Genomic DNA, 23,405 nt, shown 5'->3' on the forward strand with positions numbered 1-23,405 from the left:
TTTTGAACGTTTTAGCCTCATTATCACACTGAGATGGCTGAAATTTGGTATTTAGTTTTCTTTAGGCGTATAAAACTTTCCCCCAGAAATTTGTAGGTATACGTCCACGCCATCATATAGCCCCCATAGAACGGTACCTTCCGAATTTCGGTATTTTGAAGGTTGTGGCCACATTAATCCACCGAAAGGGCTGAAATTTGTGGTGGAGGGTATAAAAAGTTCGGCCCGACCGAACTTAACGCTTTTCTTACTTGTTGTAGAACAATTTGTCCTTCTGACTTAGTTCTCTTCATGTCCTTTTCGTATTTTTATCCCTAATAAAAGTACCTCAGACATGTTTTTCTCACCCCAGGCCCTGATACCCATATTTTTGCGTAAGGGAGTTTATAGTTAAAAGCGGTTCAATAAAACCAGTACAGGTTACATCTTAGTAATTTGCAATTCTATTAGTTTTCTAGTGATATGTATATAAGGTTAAAAATTTACTTTAAACTGATTCGAAAATCGGGTTTCATATCGAAATATCCGGTTCAAAAATTCAAATAAGCGGATCTGTTTGCCGGGATATACAATTTAAGGGTTTCAAAACAAATCTTTAAATGCATAGTCAATGCACCCTGGTGTATCTCCGAGGAAGATTAGCATCGGCATGGTTATACAACCGATTGAGAAATCACAGAGTAACATCAAAATATTGTTGACCTAATTGACGTAGAACGCAGACTAAGGAAAAAGAAAGCCTTCTGATCTAGTTGCAGCTTTTAAGTTCTCCAGAAATACCAGTATATAAATATAAATAAATAAAGTAGACAACACTCTCGGTTTCTAATCGGTGCGAACGTTTTTCAGCCCACATTTGTTGTTACGCCAAATCCAATAATAAACCGATTGGCAAACATTCCAAGTCCCTGAAATAATCGATTTCCAATGATAAGGTTAATAAGTACCTCTTGCACCAGACACCACAGCCCTATTAGACATGACTGCAACTAAGCAATTTTATGATCAGATAACACCGCTATCAACGATTATGCTTTTCAATAGGCATTTAACGAGAATTTATTGGGCCATAGATGATGTTGAGGCACACACTCACACACATCAGAGATAACGCCGAATAGAATTACAGATAAGATTAAAGGGGACATTAGTGTTATTTATTATGATTTGATTGGCAATAGGAAAAATATGGATGGATGGATGATTCTTGGCAAAGCATTCCATTTATGGCACATTGTTGTTATTGTTTTTTTTTTTGTTTAAAAAATATAATTTCGATTTATTATTTTCGTTAATTAAAAACTAGGCAAAGATTTATTATTTTACAACAAATTGTTAACTAAGTTGGACCATTTCCAGGTAACAGCCTCCGTTTAGCTCAAGTAACGGGCCAAAACGGCAAACAATACCACGGTGATGGTGGTGAAACCGCTAAGACTGGCACTGCCTCCGGTCTTGTAGTTTTGCAAATGTGTTTTGAAAGCACCCAATTTGGTGGTGGCCCACAACAAGTTTTCGGCAACAGTCTTTTCAGCGGCTTCCAAGGTGCTGGCAGAGGTACCGAATTTGGATTTGTTTTGGTTGTTGAAGTTCTTCAATTTAGCTTCTTGTTGAGTGGTGGTGAAACGAGAGGCAAGATTGGAAACAACAGTGGCAACTGAGGAGTAACCGCCCATTCTAAAAAGAGGTTGAAAAGAGAGATTGAAATTAGAAACATTTCTAAGGAACATGACATCAGATGATGTTAAACTTACGATGTGGCCAAAGCATCGAGATTAGCAGCAACCAAATCGAAAACTTCTTCGACATTTTCATTGTTTTCAGTGTACAAGGCAGAGAGGGCAGCCGATTTGTCTTGGCGACGCACTTGATCGGATACAATGATGTGGAAGAATTTGCTTACCAATTTCGTGTCCTTAACACAACCCAAGGCATTCAAGATCAAGGTGACTTCAGTGGCAACAGTTTCGGTCAAGAATTTGTTGAACAACTTGTCGAAGTCGGCTTCAGTACCCTCACGCATGGCGGTACAGTAGACAGATGAGCGAATATTCACTGGTACTGGTTTGCTATCCAAGTTCTTGAAGTATTCCTGCGATTTGGTAATACAATCGGTTTTGCCGAATTTACAGGCCCATGACAAGATCTTGGCACGATTGTAAATATCCAAAGTGGTGTCGTTGGCCTTCTCTTCGAAGCCCAAGAGATCGTAGGCCTTGGCGGTCATATCACGAATGTAAACAGCAAAGTCGGCGGTATCAACACCCAAACGAATGACCAAGTAGTTGTAACCATTGAAGGCAGCAGTCCATGGCAAGTAGTTGGTTTCGGTCTTCAAGTAGGCCAAAACATCGAGGGCCAAATCGTAATCAATAACACTGGCACGGGCCAAATTGAAGAGATCATCAACAACTTGAGCACGATTCAATTCATGGATACCACCCCAGTTGTTGGAGAGCAAAGCATGATGGATACCATGCCAAGACTTGACATCATAGTTGACACGATAGTAACCGGTTTCTTGGACATTACCAACAATCCAGGAAACATTTGAGGGGAATTGAACGGTAACTGGGCCGGTGCTGGGGGTAATGAACAATTTGGGTGTGGTGGCCTCGAAATCTTTTTCAACACTTGTGGTGTAGGTAATGGGTACAGTGTAAACCAAGTTGGGATCAGCACCATCACCTTCCTTCAACAAGAAACGTTTTTGACTAATGACCAAATTTGTGGGAGTTGTCAGATTGAAAGTGATCACTGGGTAACCAACTTGTTCGGTGAAGCTTTGGAACAGACCATCGGCATAGGTTTGGAAGTTATTGGGAATGTATTTCTTCCAGACGGTGAACAAATCGCTGGGTACGGTGTTGGTGTATTTGCTGGGAGAGGAAATGGAAATAAAATTAGTAATTCAAGAAAAAAAATAGAAGTCAAATATGGATTTTTTTAAATATTTTTTTTTCACAATTTTTGAGGCAACCTGGATTCTTTAAATAATTTTTTCAAAATTCTAGAGGTAACGTTGATTTTTTAAATAATTTTTTCAGCCTCCGAGAGGCAACGTGGATTTTTTAAATAATTTTTTCAGCATCCGAGAGACAACGTGGATTTTTTAAATAATTTTTTCAGCCTTCTAGAGGCTACGTGGATTTTTTAAAAAATTTTTCAGCCTTCTAGAGGCAACGTGGATTTTTTAAATAATTTTTTCAGCCTTCTAGAGGCAACGTAGATTTTTTAAATAATTTTTTCAGCCTTCTAGAGGCAACGTAGATTTTTTAAATAATTTTTTCAGCCTTCTAGAGGCAACGTGGATTTTTTAAATAATTTTTTCAGCCTTCTAGAGGCAACGTGGATTTTTTAAATAATTTTTTCAGCCTTCTAGAGGCAACGTGGATTTTTTAAATAATTTTTTCAGCCTTCTAGAGGCAACGTGGATTTTTTAAATAATTTTTTCAGCCTTCTAGAGGCAACGTGGATTTTTTAAATAATTTTTTCAGCCTTCTAGAGGCAACGTGGATTTTTTAAATAATTTTTTCAGCCTTCTAGAGGCAACGTGGATTTTTTAAATAATTTTTTCAGCCTTCTAGAGGCAACGTGGATTTTTTAAATAATTTTTTCAGCCTTCTAGAGGCAACGTGGATTTTTTAAATAATTTTTCAGCATTCTAGAGGCAACGTGGATTTTTTTAAATAATTTTTTCAGCCTTCTAGAGGCAACGTGGATTTTTTAAATAATTTTTTCAGCCTTCTAGAGGCATCGTGGATTTTTTAAATAATTTTTTCAGCCTTCTAGAGGCAACGTGGATTTTTTAAATATTTTTTTCAGCCTTCTAGAGGCAACGTGGATTTTTTAAATAATTTTTTCAGCCTTCTAGAGGCAACGTGGATTTTTTAAATATTTTTTTCAGCCTTCTAGAGGCAACGTGGATTTTTTAAATAATTTTTTCAGCCTTCTAGAGGCAACGTGGATTTTTTAAATAATTTTTTCAGCCTTCTAGAGGCAACGTGGATTTTTTAAATAATTTTTTCAGCCTTCTAGAGGCAACGTGGATTTTTTAAATAATTTTTTCAGCCTTCTAGAGGCAACGTGGATTTTTTAAATAATTTTTTCAGCCTTCTAGAGGCAACGTGGATTTTTTAAATAATTTTTTCAGCCTTCTAGAGGCAACGTGGATTTTTTAAATAATTTTTTCAGCCTTCTAGAGGCAACGTGGATTTTTTAAATAATTTTTTCAGCCTTCTAGAGGCAACGTGGATTTTTTAAATAATTTTTTCAGCCTTCTAGAGGCAACGTGGATTTTTTAAATAATTTTTTCAGCCTTCTAGAGGCAACGTGGATTTTTTAAATAATTTTTTCAGCCTTCTAGAGGCAACGTGGATTTTTTAAATAATTTTTTCAGCCTTCTAGAGGCAACGTGGATTTTTTAAATAATTTTTTCAGCCTTCTAGAGGCAACGTGGATTTTTTAAATAATTTTTTCAGCCTTCTAGAGGCAACGTGGATTTTTTAAATAATTTTTTCAACCTTCTAGAGGCAACGTGGATTTTTTAAATAATTTTTTCAGCCTTCTAGAGGCAACGTGGATTTTTTAAATAATTTTTTCAGCCTTCTAGAGTCAACGTGGATTTTTTAAATAATTTTTTCAGCCTTCTAGAGGCAACGTGGATTTTTTAAATAATTTTTTCAGCCTTCTAGAGGCAACGTGGATTTTTTAAATAATTTTTTCAGCCTTCTAGAGGCAACGTGGATTTTTTAAATAATTTTTTCAGCCTTCTAGAGGCAACGTGGATTTTTTAAATAATTTTTTCAGCCTTCTAGAGGCAACGTGGATTTTTTAAATAATTTTTTCAGCCTTCTAGAGGCAACGTGGATTTTTTAAATAATTTTTTCAGCCTTCTAGAGGCAACGTGGATTTTTTAAATAATTTTTTCAGCCTTCTAGAGGCAACGTGGATTTTTTAAATAATTTTTTCAGCCTTCTAGAGGCAACGTGGATTTTTTAAATAATTTTTTCAGCCTTCTAGAGGCAACGTGGATTTTTTAAATAATTTTTTCAGCCTTCTAGAGGCAACGTGGATTTTTTAAATAATTTTTTTAGCCTTCTAGAGGCAACGTGGATTTTTCAAATAATTTGTTCAGCCTTCTAGAGGCGACGTGGATATTTTAAATAATTTTTTGAGCCTTCTAGAGGCAACGTGGATTTTTTAAATAATTTTTGCAGGCTTCTAGAGGCAACGTGGATTTTTGAAATATTTTTTTCAGCCTTCTAGAGGCAACGTGGATTTTTTAAATAATTTTTTGAGCCTTCTAGAGGCAACGTGGATTTTTTAAATAATTTTTTTCAGCCTTCTAGAGGGAACGTGAATTTTTTAAATAAATTGTCAGCCTTCTAAAGGCAACGAAGATTTTTTAAATAATTTTTTCAGCCTTCTAGAGGCAACGTGGATTGTTTAAATAATTTTTTCAGCCTTCTAGAGGCAACGTGGATTTTTTAAATAATTTTTTCAGCCTTCTGGAGGCAACGTGGATTTTTTAAATAATTTTTTCAGCCTTCTAGAGGCAACGTGGATTTTTTAAATAATTTTTTCAGCCTTCTGGAGGCAACGTGGATTTTTTAAATAATTTTTTCAGCCTTCTAGAGGCAACGTGGATTTTTTAAATAATTTTTTCAGCCTTCTAGAGGCAACGTGGATTTTTTAAATAATTTTTTCAGCCTTCTAGAGGCAACGTGGATTTTTTAAATAATTTTTTCAGCCTTCTAGAGGCAACGTGGATTTTTTAAATAATTTTTTCAGCCTTCTAGAGGCAACGTGGATTTTTTAAATAATTTTTTCAGCCTTCTAGAGGCAACGTGGATTTTTTAAATAATTTTTTCAGCCTTCTAGAGGCAACGTGGATTTTTTAAATAATTTTTTCAGCCTTCTAGAGGCAACGTGGATTTTTTAAATAATTTTTTCAGCCTTCTAGAGGCAACGTGGATTTTTTAAATAATTTTTTCAGCCTTCTAGAGGCAACGTGGATTTTTTAAATAATTTTTTCAGCCTTCTAGAGGCAACGTGGATTTTTTAAATAATTTTTTCAGCCTTCTAGAGGCAACGTGGATTTTTTAAATAATTTTTTCAGCCTTCTAGAGGCAACGTGGATTTTTTAAATAATTTTTTCAGCCTTCTAGAGGCAACGTGGATTTTTTAACGTGGATTTTTTAAATAATTTTTTCAGCCTTCTAGAGGCAACGTGGATTTTTTAAATAATTTTTTCAGCCTTCTAGAGGCAACGTGGATTTTTTAAATAATTTTTTCAGCCTTCTAGAGGCAACGTGGATTTTTTAAATAATTTTTCAGCCTTCTAGAGGCAACGTGGATTTTTTTAAATAATTTTTTCAGCCTTCTAGAGGCATCGTGGATTTTTTAAATAATTTTTTCAGCCTTCTAGAGGCAACGTGGATTTTTTAAATAATTTTTTCAGCCTTCTAGAGGCATCGTGGATTTTTTAAATAATTTTTTCAGCCTTCTAGAGGCAACGTGGATTTTTTAAATAATTTTTTCAGCCTTCCAGAGGCAACGTGGATTTTTTAAATAATTTTTTCAGCCTTCTAGAGGCAACGTGGATTTTTTAAATATTTTTTTCAGCCTTCTAGAGGCAACGTGGATTTTTTAAATAATTTTTTCAGCCTTCTAGAGGCAACGTGGATTTTTTAAATAATTTTTTCAGCCTTCTAGAGGCAACGTGGATTTTTTAAATAATTTTTTCAGCCTTCTAGAGGCAACGTGGATTTTTTAAATAATTTTTTCAGCCTTCTGGAGGCAACGTGGATTTTTTAAATATTTTTTTCAGCCTTCTAGAGGCAACGTGGATTTTTTAAATAATTTTTTCAGCCTTCTAGAGGCAACGTGGATTTTTTAAATAATTTTTTCAGCCTTCTAGAGGCAACGTGGATTTTTTAAATAATTTTTTCAGCCTTCTAGAGGCAACGTGGATTTTTTAAATAATTTTTTCAGCCTTCTAGAGGCAACGTGGATTTTTTAAATAATTTTTTCAGCCTTCTAGAGGCAACGTGGATTTTTTAAATAATTTTTTCAGCCTTCTAGAGGCAACGTGGATTTTTTAAATTATTTTTTCAGCCTTCTAGAGGCAACGTGGATTTTTTAAATAATTTTTTCAGCCTTCTAGAGGCAACGTGGATTTTTTAAATAATTTTTTCAGCCTTCTAGAGGCAACGTGGATTTTTTAAATAATTTTTTCAGCCTTCTAGAGGCAACGTGGATTTTTTAAATTATTTTTTCAGCCTTCTAGAGGCAACGTGGATTTTTTAAATAATTTTTTCAGCCTTCTAGAGGCAACGTGGATTTTTTAAATAATTTTTTCAGCCTTCTAGAGGCAACGTGGATTTTTTAAATAATTTTTTCAGCCTTCTAGAGGCAACGTGGATTTTTTAAATAATTTTTTCAGCCTTCTAGAGGCAACGTGGATTTTTTAACGTGGATTTTTTAAATAATTTTTTCAGCCTTCTAGAGGCAACGTGGATTTTTTAACGTGGATTTTTTAAATAATTTTTTCAGCCTTCTAGAGGCAACGTGGATTTTTTAAATAATTTTTTCAGCCTTCTAGAGGCAACGTGGATTTTTTAAATAATTTTTTCAGCCTTCTAGAGGCAACGTGGATTTTTTAAATAATTTTTCAGCCTTCTAGAGGCAACGTGGATTTTTTTAAATAATTTTTTCAGCCTTCTAGAGGCATCGTGGATTTTTTAAATAATTTTTTCAGCCTTCTAGAGGCAACGTGGATTTTTTAAATAATTTTTTCAGCCTTCTAGAGGCATCGTGGATTTTTTAAATAATTTTTTCAGCCTTCTAGGGGCAACGTGGATTTTTTAAATAATTTTTTCAGCCTTCCAGAGGCAACGTGGATTTTTTAAATAATTTTTTCAGCCTTCTAGAGGCAACGTGGATTTTTTAAATATTTTTTTCAGCCTTCTAGAGGCAACGTGGATTTTTTAAATAATTTTTTCAGCCTTCTAGAGGCAACGTGGATTTTTTAAATAATTTTTTCAGCCTTCTAGAGGCAACGTGGATTTTTTAAATAATTTTTTCAGCCTTCTAGAGGCAACGTGGATTTTTTAAATAATTTTTTCAGCCTTCTAGAGGCAACGTGGATTTTTTAAATAATTTTTTCAGCCTTCTAGAGGCAACGTGGATTTTTTAACGTGGATTTTTTAAATAATTTTTTCAGCCTTCTAGAGGCAACGTGGATTTTTTAAATAATTTTTTCAGCCTTCTAGAGGCAACGTGGATTTTTTAAATAATTTTTTCAGCCTTCTAGAGGCAACGTGGATTTTTTAAATAATTTTTCAGCCTTCTAGAGGCAACGTGGATTTTTTTAAATAATTTTTTCAGCCTTCTAGAGGCATCGTGGATTTTTTAAATAATTTTTTCAGCCTTCTAGAGGCAACGTGGATTTTTTAAATAATTTTTTCAGCCTTCTAGAGGCATCGTGGATTTTTTAAATAATTTTTTCAGCCTTCTAGAGGCAACGTGGATTTTTTAAATAATTTTTTCAGCCTTCCAGAGGCAACGTGGATTTTTTAAATAATTTTTTCAGCCTTCTAGAGGCAACGTGGATTTTTTAAATATTTTTTTCAGCCTTCTAGAGGCAACGTGGATTTTTTAAATAATTTTTTCAGCCTTCTAGAGGCAACGTGGATTTTTTAAATAATTTTTTCAGCCTTCTAGAGGCAACGTGGATTTTTTAAATAATTTTTTCAGCCTTCTAGAGGCAACGTGGATTTTTTAAATAATTTTTTCAGCCTTCTGGAGGCAACGTGGATTTTTTAAATAATTTTTTCAGCCTTCTAGAGGCAACGTGGATTTTTTAAATAATTTTTTCAGCCTTCTAGAGGCAACGTGGATTTTTTAAATAATTTTTTCAGCCTTCTAGAGGCAACGTGGATTTTTTAAATAATTTTTTCAGCCTTCTAGAGGCAACGTGGATTTTTTAAATAATTTTTTCAGCCTTCTAGAGGCAACGTGGATTTTTTAAATAATTTTTTCAGCCTTCTAGAGGCAACGTGGATTTTTTAAATAATTTTTTCAGCCTTCTAGAGGCAACGTGGATTTTTTAAATTATTTTTTCAGCCTTCTAGAGGCAACGTGGATTTTTTAAATAATTTTTTCAGCCTTCTAGAGGCAACGTGGATTTTTTAAATTATTTTTTCAGCCTTCTAGAGGCAACGTGGATTTTTTAAATAATTTTTTCAGCCTTCTAGAGGCAACGTGGATTTTTTAAATAATTTTTTCAGCCTTCTAGAGGCAACGTGGATTTTTTAAATAATTTTTTCAGCCTTCTAGAGGCAACGTGGATTTTTTAAATAATTTTTTCAGCCCTCTAGAGGCAACGTGGATTTTTTAAATAATTTTTTCAGCCTTCTAGAGGCAACGTGGATTTTTTAACGTGGATTTTTTAAATAATTTTTTCAGCCTTCTAGAGGCAACGTGGATTTTTTAAATAATTTTTTCAGCCTTCTAGAGGCAACGTGGATTTTTTAAATAATTTTTTCAGCCTTCTAGAGGCAACGTGGATTTTTTAAATAATTTTTCAGCCTTCTAGAGGCAACGTGGATTTTTTTAAATAATTTTTTCAGCCTTCTAGAGGCATCGTGGATTTTTTAAATAATTTTTTCAGCCTTCTAGAGGCAACGTGGATTTTTTAAATAATTTTTTCAGCCTTCTAGAGGCATCGTGGATTTTTTAAATAATTTTTTCAGCCTTCTAGAGGCAACGTGGATTTTTTAAATAATTTTTTCAGCCTTCCAGAGGCAACGTGGATTTTTTAAATAATTTTTTCAGCCTTCTAGAGGCAACGTGGATTTTTTAAATATTTTTTTCAGCCTTCTAGAGGCAACGTGGATTTTTTAAATAATTTTTTCAGCCTTCTAGAGGCAACGTGGATTTTTTAAATAATTTTTTCAGCCTTCTAGAGGCAACGTGGATTTTTTAAATAATTTTTTCAGCCTTCTAGAGGCAACGTGGATTTTTTAAATAATTTTTTCAGCCTTCTAGAGGCAACGTGGATTTTTTAAATAATTTTTTCAGCCTTCTAGAGGCAACGTGGATTTTTTAAATAATTTTTTCAGCCTTCTAGAGGCAACGTGGATTTTTTAAATAATTTTTTCAGCCTTCTAGAGGCAACGTGGATTTTTTAAATAATTTTTTCAGCCTTCTAGAGGCAACGTGGATTTTTTAAATAATTTTTTCAGCCTTCTAGAGGCAACGTGGATTTTTTAAATAATTTTTTCAGCCTTCTAGAGGCAACGTGGATTTTTTAAATAATTTTTTCAGCCTTCTAGAGGCAACGTGGATTTTTTAAATAATTTTTTCAGCCTTCTAGAGGCAACGTGGATTTTTTAAATAATTTTTTCAGCCTTCTAGAGGCAACGTGGATTTTTTAAATAATTTTTTCAGCCTTCTAGAGGCAACGTGGATTTTTTAAATAATTTTTTCAACCTTCTAGAGGCAACGTGGATTTTTTAAATAATTTTTTCAGCCTTCTAGAGGCAACGTGGATTTTTTAAATAATTTTTTCAGCCTTCTAGAGTCAACGTGGATTTTTTAAATAATTTTTTCAGCCTTCTAGAGGCAACGTGGATTTTTTAAATAATTTTTTCAGCCTTCTAGAGGCAACGTGGATTTTTTAAATAATTTTTTCAGCCTTCTAGAGGCAACGTGGATTTTTTAAATAATTTTTTCAGCCTTCTAGAGGCAACGTGGATTTTTTAAATAATTTTTTCAGCCTTCTAGAGGCAACGTGGATTTTTTAAATAATTTTTTCAGCCTTCTAGAGGCAACGTGGATTTTTTAAATAATTTTTTCAGCCTTCTAGGGGCAACGTGGATTTTTTAAATAATTTTTTCAGCCTTCTAGAGGCAACGTGGATTTTTTAAATAATTTTTTCAGCCTTCTAGAGGCAACGTGGATTTTTTAAATAATTTTTTCAGCCTTCTAGAGGCAACGTGGATTTTTTAAATAATTTTTTCAGCCTTCTAGAGGCAACGTGGATTTTTTAAATAATTTTTTCAGCCTTCTAGGGGCAACGTGGATTTTTTAAATAATTTTTTCAGCCTTCTAGAGGCAACGTGGATTTTTTAAATAATTTTTTCAGCCTTCTAGAGGCAACGTGGATTTTTTAAATAATTTTTTCAGCCTTCTAGAGGCAACGTGGATTTTTTAAATAATTTTTTCAGCCTTCTAGAGGCAACGTGGATTTTTTAAATAATTTTTTCAGCCTTCTAGAGGCAACGTGGATTTTTTAAATAATTTTTTCAGCCTTCTAGAGGCAACGTGGATTTTTTAAATAATTTTTTCAGCCTTCTAGAGGCAACGTGGATTTTTTAAATAATTTTTTCAACCTTCTAGAGGCAACGTGGATTTTTTAAATAATTTTTTCAGCCTTCTAGAGGCAACGTGGATTTTTTAAATAATTTTTTCAGCCTTCTAGAGTCAACGTGGATTTTTTAAATAATTTTTTCAGCCTTCTAGAGGCAACGTGGATTTTTTAAATAATTTTTTCAGCCTTCTAGAGGCAACGTGGATTTTTTAAATAATTTTTTCAGCCTTCTAGAGGCAACGTGGATTTTTTAAATAATTTTTTCAGCCTTCTAGAGGCAACGTGGATTTTTTAAATAATTTTTTCAGCCTTCTAGAGGCAACGTGGATTTTTTAAATAATTTTTTCAGCCTTCTAGAGGCAACGTGGATTTTTTAAATAATTTTTTCAGCCTTCTAGGGGCAACGTGGATTTTTTAAATAATTTTTTCAGCCTTCTAGAGGCAACGTGGATTTTTTAAATAATTTTTTCAGCCTTCTAGAGGCAACGTGGATTTTTTAAATAATTTTTTTAGCCTTCTAGAGGCAACGTGGATTTTTCAAATAATTTGTTCAGCCTTCTAGAGGCGACGTGGATATTTTAAATAATTTTTTGAGCCTTCTAGAGGCAACGTGGATTTTTTAAATAATTTTTGCAGGCTTCTAGAGGCAACGTGGATTTTTGAAATATTTTTTTCAGCCTTCTAGAGGCAACGTGGATTTTTTAAATAATTTTTTGAGCCTTCTAGAGGCAACGTGGATTTTTTAAATAATTTTTTTCAGCCTTCTAGAGGGAACGTGAATTTTTTAAATAAATTGTCAGCCTTCTAAAGGCAACGAAGATTTTTTAAATAATTTTTTCAGCCTTCTAGAGGCAACGTGGATTGTTTAAATAATTTTTTCAGCCTTCTAGAGGCAACGTGGATTTTTTAAATAATTTTTTCAGCCTTCTGGAGGCAACGTGGATTTTTTAAATAATTTTTTCAGCCTTCTAGAGGCAACGTGGATTTTTTAAATAATTTTTTCAGCCTTCTGGAGGCAACGTGGATTTTTTAAATAATTTTTTCAGCCTTCTAGAGGCAACGTGGATTTTTTAAATAATTTTTTCAGCCTTCTAGAGGCAACGTGGATTTTTTAAATAATTTTTTCAGCCTTCTAGAGGCAACGTGGATTTTTTAAATAATTTTTTCAGCCTTCTAGAGGCAACGTGGATTTTTTAAATAATTTTTTCAGCCTTCTAGAGGCAACGTGGATTTTTTAAATAATTTTTTCAGCCTTCTAGAGGCAACGTGGATTTTTTAAATAATTTTTTCAGCCTTCTAGAGGCAACGTGGATTTTTTAAATAATTTTTTCAGCCTTCTAGAGGCAACGTGGATTTTTTAAATAATTTTTTCAGCCTTCTAGAGGCAACGTGGATTTTTTAAATAATTTTTTCAGCCTTCTAGAGGCAACGTGGATTTTTTAAATAATTTTTTCAGCCTTCTAGAGGCAACGTGGATTTTTTAAATAATTTTTTCAGCCTTCTAGAGGCAACGTGGATTTTTTAAATAATTTTTTCAGCCTTCTAGAGGCAACGTGGATTTTTTAAATAATTTTTTCAGCCTTCTAGAGGCAACGTGGATTTTTTAAATAATTTTTTCAGCCTTCTAGAGGCAACGTGGATTTTTTAAATAATTTTTTCAGCCTTCTAGAGGCAACGTGGATTTTTTAAATAATTTTTTCAGCCTTCTAGAGGCAACGTGGATTTTTTAAATAATTTTTTCAGCCTTCTAGAGGCAACGTGGATTTTTTAAATAATTTTTTCAGCCTTCTAGAGGCAACGTGGATTTTTTAAATAATTTTTTCAGCCTTCTAGAGGCAACGTGGATTTTTTAAATAATTTTTTCAGCCTTCTAGAGGCAACGTGGATTTTTTAAATAATTTTTTCAGCCTTCTAGAGGCAACGTGGATTTTTTAAATAATTTTTTCAGCCTTCTAGAGGCAACGTGGATTTTTTAAATAATTTTTTCAGCCTTCTAGAGGCAACGTGGATTTTTTAAATAATTTTTTCAGCCTTCTAGAGGCAACGTGGATTTTTTAAATAATTTTTTCAGCCTTCTAGAGGCAACGTGGATTTTTTAAATAATTTTTTCAGCCTTCTAGAGGCAACGTGGATTTTTTAAATAATTTTTTCAGCCTTCTAGAGGCAACGTGGATTTTTTAAATAATTTTTTCAGCCTTCTAGAGGCAACGTGGATTTTTTAAATAATTTTTTCAGCCTTCTAGAGGCAACGTGGATTTTTTAAATAATTTTTTCAGCCTTCTAGAGGCAACGTGGATTTTTTAAATAATTTTTTCAGCCTTCTAGAGGCAACGTGGATTTTTTAAATAATTTTTTCAGCCTTCTAGAGGCAACGTGGATTTTTTAAATAATTTTTTCAGCCTTCTAGAGGCAACGTGGATTTTTTAAATAATTTTTTCAGCCTTCTAGAGGCAACGTGGATTTTTTAAATAATTTTTTCAGCCTTCTAGAGGCAACGTGGATTTTTTAAATAATTTTTTCAGCCTTCTAGAGGCAACGTGGATTTTTTAAATAATTTTTTCAGCCTTCTAGAGGCAACGTGGATTTTTTAAATAATTTTTTCAGCCTTCTAGAGGCAACGTGGATTTTTTAAATAATTTTTTCAGCCTTCTAGAAGCAACATGGATTTTTTAAATAATTTTTTCAGCCTTCTAGAAGCAACATGGATTTTTTAAATAATTTTTTCAGCCTTCTAGAAGCAACATGGATTTTTTAAATAATTTTTTCAGCCTTCTAGAAGCAACATGGATTTTTTAAATAATTTTTTCAGCCTTCTAGAAGCAACATGGATTTTTTAAATAATTTTTTCAGCCTTCTAGAAGCAACATGGATTTTTTAAATAATTTTTTCAGCCTTCTAGAAGCAACATGGATTTTTTAAATAATTTTTTCAGCCTTCGAGAAGCAACATGGATTTTTTAAATAATAAGAATTTAATAATTAAGAAAAACTGAACTCAGCAACATATGCATCTGATTTCTATACCATATGACTAAGGTCTTCTCCCATTTACGCCTAAAAGCATGCAACACACATTCACACATAACACGAAATCAATACGTACTGTGTAGCCAAATATTCGCGGAGCGAATTCTTGAAGTTTTCTTCACCCATAACGTATTTGACCATGCGGATGAAGGTACCACCCTTGTTGTAGGAAATGCTGTTGAACATGCGGCTCAAATCGGCAGGGGTGTTGGTGTTTTCATCACTCATGGGGTTGGTGCTGTTGGTGGAGTCCATGCTCATGACAGCTTGGATTTGATCGACAACGAATTGTTGGTCCAATTGGTAGTGCTTTTCGACCTGCAAAATGTAAAAAACAAATTATGAATAATTTCCATTTCTACCCCCCTCACTTTCTCCCCCCTTTCTGCTTACATTATGGGTTCCAAAGTATTGGAAGAAACGGGCAAAACCTTCATTCAACCAGGTATAACTCCACCATTGGCAGGTAACCAAATCACCAAACCACATATGGGCCTGTTCGTGGGCAACAACAGCGGCAATATATTGTTGGGCACTGAGGGTGGTGGAACCTTCATCATACAACAAAGCACGTTCACGATAGGTCAAGAGACCCCAATTTTCCATAGCACCAGCAGAGAAGTCGGGAATGGCAGCCATATGCATTTTATCGTTACCCATGGTGTAGTAGGACATGTTGAAGTAGTCACCCAAATCCTTTAAGATTTCCTGGCCAACATCGAAGGCATATTCGGTTTGGGCATAGAATTCGGGACGGGCAATAACACCAAAATCACCATTGAAACGTTCATTGAACTCGGAGACAATGAAGGCCAACAAGTAGGTGGACATTTTGGGGGTTGTGACATAACGATCGGTAACGTATTCGCTGGAGAGAAACGCCCAAAAATTAAAAAAATCACAACATTTTTCTGGTGATGATCTCGAACTTACCCATTGGTGGTGCTGCTGGCAATGCGAGTGTTGCTGTGGGTTTTCATGCTCTTGTGGTGGGTAAGAGCTACATCGAAGGTGGCCTTGAAACGGGGTTCATCAAAGGAGGGGAAGGCACGACGGGCATGATTGGTTTGGAATTGAGTGGAACCCAACCATCTATAAGATAAATTCAACATAAATAAAAATTATGTTTCGGATTCCAATTCAATTCTACTTACTTAGTATTATTCTTGTTATCGGTATAGGAACTACGATAGAAACCGTGCATATCATCATCCATGGTACCGGTATAAACGAAATGTAAAACATATTCTTGATTTGCCGTCAAAGCAGTGGTCAAGGTATAGGTAACAATATCGGTAAGACTGTTTGGTTCAGCATTTTGCAGAGTATATTTCACAGTAGGGTTACTCTTGGCATAATATTCACGTAGAGAATATTTCAAGTTTTTACTGTGCAAAACCAAAGAGTTGGTACTAACGCTCGACACAATGGTGATGAAACATTCACCATCAAAAGTGAAACGTTTATCGGCAGCATCGGTCTCCAATAAATAGGGTCTCAATGAAATGTTATAGTTGACGGGTAAAATTGTGGTTGGTAGACGATAGTTTTCATCGGCAGCAGGTACAACGGTTTCAACGTCGTCGGTAAGAGGAGCTGCAGTGCTCAAACACATGCATACTGCCAAAGTGGCAGCTACAATCATGAACTTCATTTTGAAGAAGAAAATGATCTGAAAACAAGAAATAAGATAAGATATTGCACTTTAACATGATTTTCCTTTTTCAGATAGCATATTGAAGGAAAAGAGCAAGCAAGAAGGGTTTCCGCGAAACGTTTGTTTCCAACGTGGACAAATTTTTCACCATTGTAGATAATTATCCACCAATAGTGGAAAAAATATTCACCAATGTAGATAGTTATCCACCAACGCGGATAAACTATTCGCCAATGTGGATACTTATTCACCAATGTGGATAACTATCCACCAACGTGGATAAATTATTCACCAATTTAGATAATTATTCGGGTGACATAGTTGATGGAAGATACCAAGGAACGGTCCTGACCGGCTTTAACTTGCCAAAGCCCAGGATTTTTCTTGGTCCCTCTTTCATTTCAAGTGGACACTGACCCCCTTGGGGGGTCCTGACCTGCGGAACTGCCTTTAACACTCGTTAAAGGTAGTGAGCTAACATGTGCCGCGCGTTCACCCATAAGAACGTTAAAAACTTGGGTTTGGGCGTCGGGTTAGTAACCCTCCACTAGAAAAAAACAGCCTACTATGAAAAAACGAAAGAAAAGAAAAACAAACCCCTCTAAAATTGACGAATCCCGCAAAAGTTTTAAGGGCCATGATCTGCGAATCTGCACCTGGAATGTTCGCACTCTTTATAGAGAAGGTGCAGTTTGCGCATTGGCAGATGTACTTGAAAAGTACAGGGCCGAAATTACTGCCATACAGGAAATACGATGGAGCGGGAAAGGCGTCACAACAACACCTAAAGGTGACGCACTGTATTATAGCTGCCATGACACAAAGCATGAGTTTGGTTGCGGATTTGTAGTTGGTCGGAGGTTAAAACATCTGGTCTCCAGCTTCACCCCAGTGAATGAAAAACTCGCTGCAATTCGATTAAAAGCAAAATTCTTCAACATCAGCTTTATTTGCGCTCATGCTCCTACTGAAGACAAGGACAAACAGACCAAAGATATATTTTACGAGCGCCTAGAAGAAACTTATGACCGTTGCCCTGCCCATGACATTAAAATTATACTAGGCGATTTTAATGCAAAAATTGGAAAGGACAATATCTTTGCCCCAACAGTCGGGAAATTCAGTCTCCACAGTGAAACATCTGACAATGGTATGAGGCTGATAGACTTTGCAGCTGCCAGAAACATGGTAGTTAACAGTACCAGATTTAAGCATCTCGATATTCATAAGGGCACCTGGCTGTCGCCAGATCAAAGAACAAGAAATCAAATTGATCACGTTGTGATACATGGAAGACATTCATCAAGCGTTTTTGATGTACGATCATTCCGAGGTGCAAACATAGACTCGGACCACTACCTTGTTGCAGCAAAGCTACGTACCAGATTAAACCTAGCAAACAAAGTGCGAAGAGACACAACACGGAAGTTAGACATCGGTAAGCTGCAATCACAACAGATAGCCACAGCATATTCAATTCAACTGGCCCAACTGCTTAATCAAAGCACTCCTCGTCACGATAACATATCAGGACAATGGCAAAACATTGCCCACTCCATGCAAACAGCCGCAAAATCAGTACTTGGACACCAGAGACCTCCACCAAGGAATCATCCATGGTATGACCAGAAGTGTCGTGCTGCTACCGATGAGAAAAATGCGGCATATAGGGCTACTTTACAATCAGTAGCAACGCGTAGCGCACGAGAGAGGTATCGGGAGAAAAGGAGAGAGGAGAAACGTCTTTTCCGCAGGAAAAAGAGAAAGATGGAAAAGCGGGAGTGTGAACAAATCGAGATGTACAGGAGACAGAATGAAGTGCGAAAATTCTACCAAAGAGTGAAACATCAAACTGATGGCTTTGAAACTGGCACATCCTCCTGTAGAGACCAGCAACGTAATCTTGTAACTGATACAGATAGTGTGCTAAGGATATGGAAAGAGCATTTTTCCAAACTGTTGGTATCCAATTGTAGCGAAGTCGACGAAGATACCACAGATCCAATCCCAGAAGATGGTATTGAATGTATACCACCCGGCCAAGATGAGGTAAAGACAGCAATAAACCGGTTGAAGAATAATAAGGCAGCAGGAGCTGATGGCCTACCAGCTGAACTGTTTGAAACCGGAGGCGACACGCTGATAAGGTGTATGCATCAGCTAGTTAGCTCCATCTGGCAGGAATAACGCGTTCCCGACGATTGGAACCTGAGCATCCTGTGTCCCGTCCATAAGAAAAGAGATATAGGGGCAATTATCTTCTCAATATCGCCTACAAGATAGTGTCAGGGATATTGTGCGAACGACTAAAGCCCATGGTCAACGAAATAATTGGACCATACCAATGCGGCTTTAGACCTGGCAAGTCCACCATTGACCAGATATTTACCCTGCGGTAAATCCTGGAGAAGACCCAAGAGATGCAGATCGACACCTACCACCTTTTTGTCGATTATAAACCAGCCTTCGACAGCCCGCTACGTTCGAAGGTATTCCAAGCCATGTCTGAATTTTGTATCCCCGCAAAGCTCATTCGGCTTTGTAAAATGACTTTAACTGACACGAGATCCTCAGTTAAAATAGGAAAGAATTTATCCGAAGAGTTTTGTACCAAAAGAGGTTTCAGGCAAGGATACAGCCTTTCGTGTGATCTTTTCAAGATCCTGCTAGAACAGGTTATACGAGAGGCAATTGTCAAAAGAAGTGGCACAATCTACACCAATAGCCACATGTTACTTGCTTTTGCCGATGATATAGACATCATGGAACGATCAGTAAAAGAAGTAACCGATACCTTAATGAAGATCAAAGGAGAATCTGCTAAAGTGGGTCTGGCGGTAAACGGCGAGAAGACCAAGCTGATGGAGTCGTCGCGCAATGCGTCCATTGAGATCGGACCAACTGTTGAAGTTGGTTCATATAATTTTGAGGTAGTAAAAGACTTCGTATACCTCGGCACCGCCGTAAACGCAACAAACGACATCAGTTGTGAAATAAAAAGACGGATTGTATTGGCCAACAGATGCTACTTTGGCTTAAGTAAGTACTTTAAAAACATAACCACAACTCGTCAAACAAAAATAACGCTTTACAAAACACTGATACTACCCGTGCTGATGTATGGTTCCGAAGCCTGGGTACTTGCGCACTCAGATAAGGCAGTGCTTGGCGTGTTTGAGAGAACAATTCTTCGAAAGATCTACGGACCGATCTGCGTTGACGGTGAATATCGACGTCGTATGAACCACGAGCTGTAACTTCTATACAACGACATCAATATAGTTAAACGTATCGAGATGCAGCGATTGCGTTGGCTAGGCCATATCGTAAGAATGAGCGATGATGAACCCGCTAAAAAGGCGTATAAATTTGAGCCACATAGCGGTGCACGCAGAATTGGCACGCCAAAGAATAGATGGTGCAAACAAGTGGATGAAGAGATGACAAGCCGCGGTATTCCAAAAAGCGAAGCACTAAGAATTGGAGATCTTTTCTTAGTTCGGTCTATGGAACAAATGTTCTGTAATGGGTCAGCTAAATAAGTAAGATAATTATCCACCAACGTTGGTAAATTATCCAATAATGTGGAAAATTATTCACCAATGTGGATAAATTATTCACCAATGTGTATAATTACCAACCAGCGAGGGTAAATTATCCACCAACTAGGATAAATTATTCACTAATGTGGATAATTATCAACCAATGTGTATAATTACGCACCAGTGTAGATAAATTATTCACCAATGTGGATAATTATCTACCAATGTGGGTAATTATTAGAGTTGGGGAATCTAGTTCCTGGTGCGGATCGATCTTTCTAGTTCCTTTTCCCAAAAGGAACTAGTTCCTCAATATAGTTCCATAGTTCCGAGGCGATATACATTGTTCAATGAATCTTTCTCTTTCATCGTTCTTTATATTTCCTTCATTCCAAATAGTTCCGAGAACGATATAGTTCAATGAATCTTTCTCTTTCGTCGTTCTTTTTATTTGCTTCGTTACAAATAGTTCAGAGAGTGAAGTAGTTGAACGAATCTTTCTTTTTGTTTTTATCTTTTGGAGGATAAACTGACAACGAGGATGTGATTTACGTTTATTTAAGAATGTGGCCGCATCTGAATGATGAAGGAACCGAACGTGAAAGAGCGAAGTAAGTGTGGAATTAAATTAAGAAAATAAATTATACAAATGGAAGGAATTATATGCACGGTTGGAACTATATGAACTTAAGGAACTATATAAAAGCAAAAGCCGGATATAGTTCCAATAGTTCTTTGTATGGAATAGTTCCTTGGAACTAGTTCGTTCCGGAACTACACAACTCTAGTAATTATCCACCAACGTGTATAAATTATTCACTTATGTGGATAAATTATTCACTAATGTGGTTAGTTATCCACAAATTTTTCACCAATGTGTGGACAAAACCATGTCTTTTCTATTCCATATGAGTAAGATTTATTCACATTCTGCCTGAAAGTATGCACCACACATATGAAATACCTGCTTCGAATTGTTATGATCCCCTATAAAAAAAATAAAGTGGCGTAAAACGACCAGCTGATTGGTTTCAATTTGTCAAATTTTTTGTTTTTGTGAATAAATTGTATGAAAAAGTAAACAAACATTATGACATATTAAAGAGTTTTGGGTCAAAATAGAGTTATTGTTGTGCTCATTACGTTGTCAGTTAAATAGATCTGGTTTTAGTCTGCGCTGGGAGAAATAATGAACTTAATAAGTCGTGAAAATGAATTATTCGATGGGTGCAGGCGCTCAAGGGCTTGATCAAGATAACACCAGAAATTGAGGTAAGGGAATCTCTCCTAGAACTATTTTGTATTGTGGAACTGCAACTCTTGTTGGCCACTAAAAGTCAACAAATAAACTGAAAAAATTCGTTCTATTTTTTTACAACTGTTGAAATGAATTTATAAAAGCATGTTCTGAGCACACAACATGCCAAATTTGTATGTCCACTGGGAAGATGGCACTTCCGTTGAATTCTGGATGGTGGTGAAGATGGACTTTCAGTAGAATTCTCAAAGATCACGATTCAAAATTTTTGCAAGTCTTCTCCACAACAAATATGAACAATAAGGCGTGTACGATACTTTTGTGAATTTGTCCGCAAAACAATTCATAAAAATAAAATTCCATTTTATTATATTTCACAGTGTCATTGACATTCACATTTAACATCCGGTTTTAAATTAAAATTTATTGATATTTTTTTTTTAACTTTTTTTTGCGTAATAAAGAACTTATTATTTTCCTTGTTTATAACAGGAACAAAATTTTAAATGATTTTATAATTTGTGTATGGGTAGGTTTATTGTTTGTAATTTGGCATGTTGAAGACTTTGATTTTATATTTTTTTTAATTTTTTAGGTATAGAAAAATCCTCTAAATCTTGGAAATTTGTTAATTTATTATAAAAAAATAATATATTTTTTTATTATTATTAAAAAAAATTATTTTGTATATATAATTGTTCCACAAACATCCCATAAGGGACAAGGGAGACTTCTCTATTTTGTATACTTGGATCAATAATTAATTTCCACACTCTTACACATATTCTTCACCACTTCTTTTCATTTAGCTGTTTTGATCACCACATTAACTATTTTTGGTTTTCCTTTGTCATTTATTTACTATCCACACTTCTTGAAGTACCCACCTCTACGTAAGATCCTTTTCGAGTGAGTTAATACTTTTTTGGTTTGCAAATATGGCCAATAACTTTCGGCCCACTGAAAGCTGGCTGCAAACAATGCCTGTATTTATAACAAATGTCATCAACTCTTTATGTTGGCATTTGAAAGTTATCTCAAGAATTGTATTTTATGGGCCATCTGATAAGACCTCATCGTTTAGCTGATTTTACACAATACATTCCGCGTATCGTATCACACACACAGACGCGCGCACATCAACAAATATCAAAGCAATACAACTCCCGACAAGTTCTTATGCATGTTGGCTGGCTGTATCATTTTCCAGGTAAATACAAATAATTATTTGTTGTTAAGCACTGTTCATTGCTCCACTGTTGCTTGACTGGTCGGTCGGTCTCTTGGGTTGGTGGGTTGACTGTTTTGATCGCAATATTATTTATGCCCTTCCTTTTCCATGTCATATAAATGCGGTTATTGACGATAGAAGTTCAAATATATACACGCGCCATATTACAGCTCTGTTCGTAATTATAGCGTTTTAATTTCATTTCGCCTCCATTCCTACTTTAATTGCTTATCTTAGCTTATCTATCGGCATAGGAAATATCCAATCTGTTTTTTCTGTTTTTGCCCAGTCATGGACATTGACCATACGAAGGAATTTTACGCATTCATTATTAAGTTCAAGTGGTTGTTGACTGAATATGTGTCGATCATTGCTCTCTATGTTCCCGGGCTTTCTTTCATTGGAATTTGTGTTCTGCGTTGCAACATTTTTAACCTGTAAGAGAAATTAATATAGAATGGAATAGTTAAATAGTGAAGAAAACTAAAAATCTTGTTAATTAAACTAAAAATCTACAATGGGGATGAGCAAAGTCCCTGACCGGCTTTAACATGGCAAATCCTTACTTTGGCCATTATTTTATCTCAAGTGGACACTGACCTCGCTTTGTGTCCCCAGGCGACACTGCATTTAATACCCCTTATATGTAGTGAGCTAGCATGTGCCAATCGTTCACCCCTAAGAAGCATAAAAACTTGGGTTGTGAGAGTCGGGTTAGTAACCCATACCTATAAGAAAGCGCAACATACCATGAAAAAAACCAAACCCCTATAAAGTTGACGACCCCCGTCAGTGTTTTAAGGATCATGATTGGCGAATCTGCACATGAAATGTCCGGACTCTTTACAGCCGATATCATCGCCCTACACGTTTGCGAAATATTTTGAAATTTTGGACTTGATTTAGGTGTGAAAGAAATATTAATAGGTTGGACCAATGTCATCACTCTTTTCGATAGTTATCGTGTCCAACAGTCATTTTAGTTGGTCACCGTGGATTTCTTAAAACTTTTGGATCACGGATCACTACGTCAGGAAGCCGAAAAACATTATAATGCCGTAAACAGGACCACAAGAAGTACTTTCGTTAAAAAATATATAAACGATCCTTGACAAGCCCTTGAAGTGCACGTAAGCAAAAATCTCGAGCATTTGAGAGGGTGGTATCCGAATATATTTTCCAATATAGACCTTCTTCTTCTTGATGTACGTTTGGAAGAAATTTTAGGATATGCTAAGTTTCGGTTAAATCGGATTATCAATTCGTAAGTTTTCGTGCTCATCAGACATGTGGGTTGGTCCCGGCAGGGTTAAT

The 23,405-nt window shown here is 35.6% G+C and overlaps 1 protein-coding gene across 1 annotated transcript; it reads right to left on the reverse strand.

The window, feature by feature from the left end:
• Nucleotides 1-1,135: 1,135 nt before the first annotated feature.
• On the reverse strand, nucleotides 1,136-22,526 carry LOC141389578 (membrane alanyl aminopeptidase). Its single transcript, XM_073961288.1, has 7 exons — nucleotides 21,748-22,526; nucleotides 15,558-16,075; nucleotides 15,337-15,495; nucleotides 14,797-15,271; nucleotides 14,480-14,721; nucleotides 1,755-2,879; nucleotides 1,136-1,677 (listed from the first exon to the last, which is right to left on the reverse strand). The coding sequence occupies exons 2-7, from the start codon at nucleotides 16,055-16,057 to the stop codon at nucleotides 1,374-1,376; spliced, it is 2,805 nt and encodes a 934-aa protein (XP_073817389.1). The 5' UTR covers nucleotides 16,058-16,075; nucleotides 21,748-22,526; the 3' UTR covers nucleotides 1,136-1,373.
• Between the last annotated feature and the right edge of the window lie 879 nt (nucleotides 22,527-23,405).

This window comes from Musca autumnalis, unplaced genomic scaffold (assembly GCF_047663935.1).
Source record: "Musca autumnalis isolate F117 unplaced genomic scaffold, ASM4766393v1 scaffold_1, whole genome shotgun sequence".
NCBI lineage: Eukaryota > Metazoa > Arthropoda > Insecta > Diptera > Muscidae > Musca > Musca autumnalis.

What these genes read in the sequence shown, in the direction of transcription:
- LOC141389578 (XM_073961288.1), bottom strand. Translation starts at nt 16,057, where the DNA reads ATGAAGTTCATGATTGTAGCTGCCACTTTGGCAGTATGCATGTGTTTG. An exon ending in GATAACAAGAATAATACTAA is followed by an intron (nt 15,496 to 15,557) that starts GTAAGTAGAATT and finishes TTTATCTTATAG; the next exon opens with ATGGTTGGGTTCCACTCAAT. An exon ending in AATACTTTGGAACCCATAAT is followed by an intron (nt 14,722 to 14,796) that starts GTAAGCAGAAAG and finishes TACATTTTGCAG; the next exon opens with GTCGAAAAGCACTACCAATT.